The sequence below is a fragment of the Gossypium hirsutum genome, chromosome D05 (assembly GCF_007990345.1).
Source record: "Gossypium hirsutum isolate 1008001.06 chromosome D05, Gossypium_hirsutum_v2.1, whole genome shotgun sequence".
NCBI lineage: Eukaryota > Viridiplantae > Streptophyta > Magnoliopsida > Malvales > Malvaceae > Gossypium > Gossypium hirsutum.
The window spans coordinates 59596030-59607351 of NC_053441.1; the positions used below are offsets into that span (position 1 = coordinate 59596030).

Here is an 11322-nt window from a genome sequence, read left to right on the forward strand (position 1 = left end):
GTCACTTTATTTTTTTATCAATTTAGTCACTTTAATTAAAATAATTGCTTGAATTAGACATTGACATGACATTTTTTTTTACTTTTGACTAAAGCTAGGGATTTTTCTATTAGCCCAAAACATTTGTTTTTGTTTATTTGCAGCATAAGAACCACATATCCTTGTCGCCACTCATCCCCTGCTTTCCATCTCTATTGCTCCTCACTGCACCATAAGAACTACGTTTCATCACAATGGTGTACAAAGAGTGTTGGTTGTGTTTTGACTATCGTACAAATTAGTGTAGAAATACAAACGGCAAACTTCCAAGTGGATACTATTGGGAAACTATAGGTGAAGTTGGAGTGAAAGACACAAGCCGTCATGTAAGGACCTACGGCTATCGTCGAATCTTGCATGGCGACTGGGGATATGACAGATTTTTTAGTTCTGACGAGGAACTTGGATCCGATATCCAGAGTCCATTTCCACTTATCGTTATTGTATAGCTCAGATTTTTCGCCAAGAATCTTCTTGGTTAGAACATAGTCAATAGCTAAGACAAGGTGAAAGAGAAGCAACAAGGAAGCTAAAATGGTAACAAGCTTGGGAAAGGATTGAGTAGAAACTGACTTCTTCATGGACTCAGTATGGGATCCAGGAAGGGAAAAACTCAATCTTTAAGAACAAATGAAAAAAACCAAAGGAATCCGCTTTCAAATAAATTTACCTTTGAGGCTTTGTTAGTGTTTTGGATTAATTATAGAGTAAAAAAATGAATGTCATGTCAACAATCAGTTAGTGGGTTAATGCGATAGTGACCAATTCAAATAATTAGTATAATAAAAAAATTTGCTCTTTAACTTTTAAATATTATATCAGTTTGGCATAATTTTAAAAAAATAATCTTCAAAATTACAAATGATCTCTATTTCATCATCAAATTTTACCTACCTTTTCTGCTTCCCCACGGTCACTACTATGGTTGCCTCCATATCCTCCTCCACCCTTCTTCAAACAAAAAAAAAAAAAAAACTTCTCTTTTTTCTTATTTGAACCTAATTTATCGTTAAATAGTAGTAGATATATTCTGTTTGTATGATTTCTGGGTTGACATATTCTTTTCAGCTGAATGCTAATAATAACAATAATATGATGAAACAGTGGAGTAATTTCTGATGTGACGGCCTTCATTTCGCTCACTAGTTGCATGTTTATTGTTCATGCACTGATTAAACAAGATTTGAAAAGGCTAAAAGCATGAGCATGCAACACTGAATTGTCAAATACTCAATAGTATAAGATTGAAATGGTGTTATTTTGCAGGAAGAATGGGTGATTGCAGAATAATACACAAAACAGGCGAGAAGAAAAATGGGGTAGCTGCTGCGCAAGGACAAGGTTATCTCTTGGAACTTTCTTCAATATCTTCAACAGCAAAGCAACAACTAATTGCTTTCGTCCACTGCTTGAAATCCCAATTCCATTGTTAGAATCTCAAGCTCAAACTTCAGAGCAGGCTGCCCCTAACTCTTTTACAGAAAATGACCTGAAAAAGCCTAATAAACCCAGTTGTTTATCCAACTAATAATGGGTTCCAACCCTCCTTTTCAGCCACTTCCACCTAGCACACTTGATTTATAAACTTTGAAATTTAGTTTTTTAAAATTATGATCAAATTGATATATTATATAAAAGTTGGGAGATAAATTTATTGTTATATCAATTTTTTAACTGCCACATCACCCTCCGATTAGAGTTTTAAGGCACTTAACGAAAATGGATAAAAAAAAATCTTAATTAGTTGAGTGACCAAATTAAAAATAAATTAATAGTTGGTGACCAAAAAGAAAAGGTACAATAATTAGATGACCTGTGATGTAGTTTACCCATATCTTTTTAAAAGCGTATAAATATTTATAAATGTCATCATTCGTATAGAAATGTCACAAATATTAAATCATTAAATTGCATGTTTCAAAACAAAATTATTAATTCATTTTTTAAGATTAGTAATTAATAGAAATAGGATCAAAAACATCCATACTAAACTTAACTAAACAGACTTACAATTCGGTCACTCATGTTTTCGGAATTGTTTGTTTTCTTCACTCGACTGTTAAGTGACGCTTGTTTTAATTGATATAATAATAATAATTATAATAATAATAATGATAATTTTAGTTCTCAATTTTTATATTTTTTATCAATTTGACCTTAATTTTATACAAAAATTATAAAAAAGCCTCCAAATTATGTATAAAATATAAATTTTTATATAAAAATTCTAGAAAAATAAAATCTTGAATATGTTGTTACATAACTAAATTGTATAAGAAATAAAGAAAATCAGCATTTAATAGAATCTAATAATAAATTAAAAATAAAATAAAAAGTTAGATCATTACATGCTTCATCAATGTTTCTCGAAATCAAATTAGTAATATTATTAAGTTGAGTTTCATGTCCTTAAAGAACATCTAGAATTGATATTGTAGAGGCTTATGAAATTGACCTTGATGTCATTTTTTTTTAGCCAAAAGCTATTATGTTTCAAACTCAATTCAATTTTTCGTTACATTTAAATTATTTTTTGAAACTCAAATTGTAAAACGAAATCATATTCAAAAGTTTATCTTCTCTTGTAAGGTAAAAATTATATCAAGAAATAGAAAAAGTAAAAAACAGAGAACAAATAAATCAGCTTAATATTTGTTTTCTATGTTTGTTTTTAAAGAACGAGTATTGGATATTTCGATATACATAATATAGAGAATTTCTGTAGGGTTTAAAAACAATTATCCCTCATTTTCTCACACTTTATTTATTTTTGAAAATTTTATCAACTTTTATTTAATTTTTAATTTTATAATGTACTAAAATTTTAAAAATAATTTATTTTTTTTACCATTTTATATATTATCAAGATTAGATTGAGTAAAAATATAAAACTTAAAAAAGACTAAAATAACAATTATATTAATTAAAAGAATACCACTTAACAATGGAGTATGTAAGAAATTGTTCAAGAGTTAAATCCAAAATGTAATATCAACAACACAAGTTATTTACTACAACACCAATAACTATATATATATATTTATACCTAATACATGTCATTTACTAGTATATTAGACATTCTTATACCCTGCTTTCCCATACATTCCCATTATTATGATGATGATGATGATGATGATGTTACAATTGAGCACCAAGATGACTGCAAAACTTGTTAGTATTGTCCAGAATGAATGGAAAGGACATTTCCATGGATTTTAGACCTCATATCTATCTTTCAAATTTGAGAGCAGATTCAAGGTTTTATCAAGTAGAAATGTCAGTATCAAATACCCAAAATGCCAACTAATAATGGCAGACAGCAAAGCAAAAAGCTAAAAGAAAATATGGGATTTCTTACTAATAATCCTGCCTTTGTGGAACCCACCACAGAAGTGAATGCCTCATTATTTTGCCTGTTTTTATCTTCACTTTGTTCCTTGTTTTGCTATTGTACCCACAACATTCTTTCTTCTTCACTGTTTTTATCAAGCATCCAGTCAAGGTAATTTTGTTTCATTTGCTTAATCCATGACATGCTTTTCATTGCTTAGTTCATGACTATGCAATGATTGTTTTTTATTATCTGCTTCAGTTATAGCAGTTTGCTTTGTAAGATAGTCAAGGGAGTGAACTTCACTGCTTCATTTTCAGTTCTAATAACACTTTTCAGCCAGTAGGTCAGGCAATTTCTGCTTCCCATTCTTTGATCCTTAAATATGCAATTCAGCTCATTTGAAAATTTGTTTGCTTATTATCAACTCATGACATGATTTCCTTTGCTTTTACATAACAAGAAAGATGAATAATTGTAATAAGATCTGAAGCTATGCTTTCCTCTGCTGATTATCAACAGTTTTAGATTTCCAGACTGGATGATCAGCAGACATAATCTACTATAGTTAGAAATTAATACCAAAAGAGCTACCCAGAAGCAACATAATGCTGAAATCCCAAACTGTTGAACATGTTACCTCTTAATATTCTGTTGCACACTTGAATCTAGCATTTTCTATACATTGAGAGGTTAATTCTGGATATACAAATTTCATCATGTTTCTGTCTGCCACCCATCCATAGCTCCATCTAATAAACGCCATTGCTTGAAACTTGCATTCATGCTTACACTGACATATCAAAAAGCCAATACATTCACAGATTTTCATTATCTGCTACTGTTATATATGATTGCGTTGCAGGGACATAGCAATGGAGTACGTTGCAAATTGTCTCGGAACTCCGGCTTGTAAATACTTGCAATATCACAGAAAGCTCAATGATTATGTGAGAAACTTCAAGAGGATGAGAGATGAGTTGAATTGCAAAATGGAAGATATAGAGCTGCAATTGAGGTTGAGCTGTTTTTATTTTCAAAAATAAATATTTATTTTCTTTTGCATTTATTTCTAATATCACCATAAATTGTTTAGGGTTGTGGATTTTGGGGATTTTGGGTTTTGAGTTTTGGGTGGTCTAATAAGAAGATAGCACGTTTTAATATTGTCGAACTCATATCCTTCTACATTGACAACAATACCCATGCCAATTAAATAAATACTCAATCTACAATAACTATATTTATTTTTTGTTATACCTAATACAAGTCATTTACTAGTATATTAGACATTCTTATACCCTGCTTTCCCATACTTTCCCATTATTATGATGATGATGATGATGATGTTACAATTGAGTGGCACTTGTTTTAGTTGTCACCTGACTATTAAGTGGCACTTGTTTTAGTTGGTACAATAATAATTTTAGTCCTCAAGTTTTATATTTTTTGTTAATTTGACCTTGATTTTGTATAAAATCATAAAAAAATTAAAAAATATTTATAAAATCTTGAATATGTTGTTGAGTAACTGGACTGTATTGAGAAATAAAGAAATTAAATTATCATTTAAAACCTAATAACAAATGAAAAACAGAACAAATCAATGTTTCTTAAAACCAAATTAGTAATATTTTCAAGTTGAATTGCATGCCCTAGAAGAATACCTAAAAATGATATTACAGAGGCTTATGAAATTGACCTTGATGCCATTTTTTTTAATCAAAAGAATACAAAACATACCACAAAAAAATTTATTTTTTCAAACTCAATTCAAATTTTCATTACATTTAAATTATGTAAAAGCTACGTCAAGAAATAGAAGAGGTAAAACATAGAGGCATATCATTTTTCTTAATGTTTTTTATATATATATTCTTTTTAAAGAATGGGTATTGGATATTTTGATATAAATAATATGGAGAAATTTTGAAGGGCTTAAAAAAAATTACCCTCATTTTCTCTCACTTTATTTAATTTTGAAAATTTTATCTATTTTTATTTAATTTTTAATTTTATAATGTTCTAAAATTTTAAAAATAATTTCATTTTTTTACCATGTTATATATTATCAAGATCAAATTGATTGAAAGTATAAAAATTAAGGATTAAATTTGTTATTATTTCAATTTAAAAAGTACGATAGGTAAGAAATTGTCCAGAATCCAAAATTGAATACTGACAACTTCAACAACGCAAATAATTTAGTAATGGGGTGCGAATAACTATACCTAATGCAACTCCTTTACTTGTATATTTAATTTCAAGTTGTAACTTATAACTATGCATTCTTATACCCTACCAACTATTATTTTTATTAAATATTATTCATTGCCAACTTCAATGATTTTGTTTTGATGTCCAACGTCTATCACCATATTTCAAGCTCATTTTCTTTCATTTGCTTAATCCATCACATGCTTTTCTTTGCTTGATTCATGACTTTGCAATGATTCTTTCTGATTATCTGCTACTCTTAGCAGCTAACTTTGTAAGACAGTCAAGGAAGAAGTGAACTTCACTGCTTCATCTTCAGTTCTATTCTCTCAACACCTTTCAGCCACTAAGTCAGGTAATAAGATCTGAAGCTATGGTTTCCTCTACTGTTTATCAACAGTTTTAGATTTTAAGACAAGATGATCAGCAGACATAATCTACTCTAGATTGAAATTAATACAGAAAGAGCTACCCAGAAGCAATATAATGTTGAAATCCCATACTGTTAACATTTTCACTCTTAATATTCTGTAATGAACTGTTGCACACTTGAATCTAGCATTTTATATACATCGACAGCTTAATTCTATCAGTCACCCATCTATAGCTCCATCTAATAAACGCCATTGCTTGAAACTTGCATTCATGCTTACACTGACATAACAAAAAGCCAATACATTCACAGATTTTCATTATCTGCTACTGTTATATATGATTGCGTTGCAGGGACATAGCAATGGAGTACGTAGAGCCCGTTCTTGGCATTTCAAATTGTCTTGGAACTCCTGCTTGTAAATACTTGCAATATCACAGAAAGCTCAACGATTATGTGAGAAACTTCAAGAGGATGAGAGATGAGTTGAATTGCAAAATGGAAGATATACAGCTGCAATTGAAAGCAGAGCTTCTTCGTCCGCTGGGCAAGATACCGAAGAAGGGAGTTGAAAATTGGTTGAAAGCTGTGAAAGAGATGATTAGGGAAGCACAAGTTGTTGAAAACAAAGTCAGTAACGGGAGATATCTCTGTCGTGCTTGCAACGGGAAGCTAGTTGACGAAAAGACTCGAGAGATGAAGGAATTTCTTGATAACGCTCCTAATGCCTCTGAAGGTCTTGCCATGGATGGTCCAAGTGCTGGGTTGCCACTGCCAACATCAGAACTAGTTGGAGAAGAAGCTGTCAGAAATGAGATTTGGGCATGTTTGATGCAGGAGGAGGTGAGCAAGATTGGGGTTTGGGGGATAGGCGGTGTGGGTAAAACCACTATCGTGAAGCACATCCACAATGATCTTTTGAAACAACAAAGATTCGAAAGGGTAATCTGGGTTACCATATCAAAGGAGTTCAACGTAATGAAGGTACAAGATAATATTACAAGTGCGTTGGAGTCAAAGGAGTATTTAGACAAAGAAGAGGACAAGCTCAGACGAGCTGCAATCTTGTCAGAAATGCTGAAGAACGCAGGAAAGCATGTTCTAATCCTAGATGATGTGTGGGATAAAGTCTCTCTAGAGGAAGTTGGGATTCCTGAGCCGAGTGGCAGCAGTGGCTGCAAGTTGGTGTTGACAGCCCGTTCGGAGCATGTCTGTAAGTATATGGGTTGTAAGGTGATAAAAGTGAAGCCCCTTTCAGAAGAAGAGGCATTGATACTATTCTTGAATAAAGTTGGACCTAACATAGTTCAAAGTCCAACTATAATGCCTACTTTGAAGCTTGTTGTCAAGGAATGTGCGGGTCTACCTCTTACAATTGTCGTGGTAGCTGGTACCATGAAAGGAGAAGATAACCCTCGTATTTGGAAAAATACACTCGGGGAATTGAAAGAGAGAATAGGGAAAGTGGAAGCTGAGGTAATCGAGCGCTTGAAATTTAGCTTTGATCACTTAAAAGACGAGAAAGTGAAATATTGTTTCTTACATTGCGCATTATATCCCGAAGATTTTGGAATTGAAAAGGATGAACTAATTGAGTGCTGGATTGAGGAGGGATTTATAGATTATATGGGTACAAGACAAGAAATGAAAGACAAGGGCCATGTTATTTTGAAGAAGTTAGAAGATAATTGCTTGTTGGAAAATGATACCTCTCAATTTGGTTTACATGTTATAAAGATGCATGATGCAGTGAGAGACATGGCATTGTCGATCACAAGAATGAATCCTCGATATATGATACAAGCAGGTTTGCTATTAGAAGAGTTACCAGAAAAGGAGCAATGGAGTCCGGATATTGAGAAAGTGTCACTTATGTATAACTCCATATCAGAAATTTCCATAGATGTGCTGCCCACAAAATGTCAACAGCTCACAACCTTGTTATTGCAGCATAACCCTATAAAGAAGATCTCAATTTCTTTCTTCACAAACATGCCTTGTCTTAGTGTTCTTAATTTGTCCTTTACGATGATAAAAAGTTTACCAAATTCCATCTATGAACTAAAGAACCTCACAACATTGTTGCTTCATGGCTGTTATGGATTAAGAGATCTGCCGTGTCTTTCGATGCTTCAAGAATTGAAGAAGTTGGATCTTTCTGAGACTGGAATTGAGGAAGTCCTGAAGGGATGGATATGCTGATAAAGCTAAGATATCTTGATGTTCGAGTGTTCACTCTGAAAGAGATACCCGCTGGACTTTTACCAAAACTCGTTCACCTTCAGCACTTGGGTTTTCATAAGAGCAATAAAAGAACATGTCTAAAAGCAGAGGAGTTGGAACCATTGAAGAAGTTGGAGTGCTTAACTGGACATTTCGAAGACATCAGTGAATTGAATAAGTTCATCTCCTCAATGCAACAAAGTAAGAAAAATCTTATCGAGTACTATTTAGTGGTGGGCCCATATAATATGGGTCGTGGAAGGGAGAAAACAGTAACAATTGGAGGAGTCCAGAACTGGGAAGGTGAGTTAATTATGCACCCAATTGAAATTCAAGAGTTGAATATTGTAAGGTGCGACTATTTGAGAAACTTAGTCGATGATAATTCTTCCTTCAAAAATGCGATTTACTTGAGCATTTTTGATTGTAAAGGGATAGAGTGTGTTGTTTCCTTGTCCTCTTTTGCCTCTTCTTCTGCTCATCCATTTCAGAGCCTCGAGAAGTTGGATCTTCTACATCTTCCAAAGTTGAGTGCCTTTATTATGAAAGATGCAGGAATTGGTTCAGCAACAACATCAACATTGGCTCCGTCTGCCACCTTTTCCCATCTTAAGGAAATTAGGATAGTGAACTGCTCAAGTATGAAGACGTTGCTTCCACATTGGTTGCTTCCAAACCTCCAAAACCTGGAAGAAATATTAGTGGATATTTGTGATGAGTTAGTAGAAATATTGGGAGCAGCAACATCAGAAGTTGAAGAAAAAGGGAGTGATGCATTAATCAAATTCCATCTTCCCAAATTGAGAAAGTTGTCATTCAGGGAATTACTAAATTTGGAGAGCATTTGCAGCAAAAGTGGAGTGATGGTTTGCGATTCTCTCCAACTTATCCAAGTTGATGAAGAGTGTGATAAACTGAAGAGAATTCCTCCATTTGTTCCCCTTGTTGGCAATAGGCAGCCATTTGCATATGCTCCACCTTCTCTTACTATCAGTTCAAGCACAGAGTGGTGGGAATCGTTGGAGTGGGATGACCATCCAAACTTTAAAAATGTTCTTCGCTTCAACCCCCTTGTGGAGGATAAGAGGTATGAACCATTTATGGTTTAGTTTATTTTTTGATTTTGATAAATCTAATTTCTCCATATTAATGAAATTTGATTTATATTAGTGATGATGTTGAAGAGAAAGATAAAAGGGTTGGTGGGAAAGAAGGATAGTGCAAAAGAGAGGAGAAAAGGAATGATGGAAGGAAGAGGTTAAGAGGCAAAGGTAAATAAAAGATCAAACAGCCTCCACTTTTTAAACATTTTCCCTCTCTTACCATTCCTTCTATTCTCTTATTCTTCTCTAAATATTTATTATTAAAATATTTATATTAATCAAAATGATTTAAGGTGAGACAAAACTTTTATTTCCAATAAAAGTTAGGAAAGTATTGTAAAAAGACATAATATTTTTTTATTTCCATGTAAAATTTCTGGAAAAATTAAGATTTAAAAAATAATAAGTGCTTGTTTTTTTTAAAACTTAGTATTTATAAAAAAAATATAATTGGATTCATTCATATGTAAACGTAAAATATTTCTAAAATTAAATAATATTTTAAATTATGAGGACTAAATGAGAAAATTAAAAAGGTGAAATCCCTTTTAAAATAAATTAAAAACATTAAGGGGATTATGTTGCAAATAACCCCTCCACATTTCCCATATATAAAAGAAAATTTCCTTTTTCTTTTAATTTGATTTGGTGTGGTGGTTAAGTGGCATGAATGTTTGCTTTAGGTCTTGGGTTCAATTTTTTTTTTAATTTTTCCTATTTATTTTGGTATTATGTTCAATTTGAGCCTTAGGGCCTATCTCTTATTTTCAATGATGAGTCTACTGATTCAGTGGTAAGACTTTAGTTTATCATCAATTTAAATTCTATAAAATCTGGTAAGTGGGATTTGGATTAACTTAATTTTTTTTATTTTTTTATTTTAATTTAATTTTACAAAATATCTATTTTCACTCATTGTTTCAACCGTCCACCTATCACCCCACTTTGTATGCTACTTCCTTTTGTTTCCCTATCTTCCTTCTTTCTCCTCTTTGATTATTCCTGAATACTGCCGTTTATTTTGTGAGTTCTGTCACTTGGATCGTATTCTATTTGCAGTGTAAGTTTCATTTGGTTACTTTTGTTGTCTTTCCATTAATAGTCTAGTTTTGTTTCGTTTCTTGAACAAGTTGAGTTTGTGTTGGTATTTTCTATTCGTTATCATGATTAGTATTTTTATGGTTCTCGATTTGGCGAAATGTGTGAGAATCCTAACCCTCCAGCAAAGTAGACACAATTTTCAACGTTGTTTCGGAGAACTAAGTATTTGAATTCTATTTTAGGGGTTGAAATTTTGATTCAATGATGTTATTATGGATAATTATTGTTAGTTAATCCGTATGGTTTGATGAACGTTTATAGGATTCGTGAGTTCCAATTGAGCTGTTGATCAAATCAGCAATAGGTGTGTGAATTTAACTCGAAAACTCAATGAAAGCTCGAGAAAATTGCGAAACAAGGGTTGTTTTCGAAACTGTCCAACGCCACATGGCCATGTGGTAGGACGTGTGGAGCACACAGTCGTGTGAATTTACACAGCTTGTGTCCGTAGGCTATGTGAATGACACGAGCTAGCTTTTTGAGCTGTGTGAGCCACATGACTATGTGGGCATTTTGGTCAATTTTAAGCCCCAATTAGGGGGCGGATTAAAGGATTCAAATATTGGGTCCATGGGCATCATATAAGCCCAAAAAAATGTAAGTTTTAGCACGTATATATACATGGCTAAGCTTTGGAGGTATGTTAAGTAGGTGGTATATAAATCATATGCTATGTTATGTTCCTTATAAAAATATGTGTATGCATGTCATACGACTTATGATAAATGTTTTTATGATATTATAATTATGATTATGCCTATGTTTTGGGCTAGGTTATGATATGGTGGAGGAAGTGTTATATGATAGATTTTATCGCAACTATGGCAGCTAGACTATAAAATTTCTATCTAACAGCTCAGTTGCATATTTATGAGTGACATACCACCACATATTGGTATGATTGGATGGATGGACTCTTGTAGTCCTAATTGGTG

At 32.5% G+C, this 11322-nt stretch overlaps 1 protein-coding gene across 3 annotated transcripts; it reads left to right on the forward strand.

The window, feature by feature from the left end:
- Nucleotides 1-3448: 3448 nt before the first annotated feature.
- LOC107903585 (disease resistance protein At4g27190) lies at nucleotides 3449-8219 on the forward strand. 3 transcript variants are annotated; one of them, XM_016829680.2, is made up of 5 exons: nucleotides 3449-3541; nucleotides 3632-3716; nucleotides 4236-4388; nucleotides 5854-5942; nucleotides 6314-8219. In XM_016829680.2, the coding sequence occupies exon 5, from the start codon at nucleotides 6324-6326 to the stop codon at nucleotides 8160-8162; it is 1839 nt and encodes a 612-aa protein (XP_016685169.2). In that variant the 5' UTR covers nucleotides 3449-3541; nucleotides 3632-3716; nucleotides 4236-4388; nucleotides 5854-5942; nucleotides 6314-6323; the 3' UTR covers nucleotides 8163-8219. The 3 variants fall into 3 exon arrangements, with proteins under 3 accessions (XP_016685169.2, XP_016685171.2, XP_016685170.2); XM_016829682.2 differs by lacking the exon at nucleotides 3632-3716; XM_016829681.2 differs by having other exon boundaries at nucleotides 3535-3716.
- Nucleotides 8220-11322: the final 3103 nt, after the last annotated feature.

What these genes read in the sequence shown, in the direction of transcription:
- LOC107903585 (XM_016829680.2), top strand. Translation starts at nt 6,324, where the DNA reads ATGGAGTACGTAGAGCCCGTTCTTGGCATTTCAAATTGTCTTGGAACT.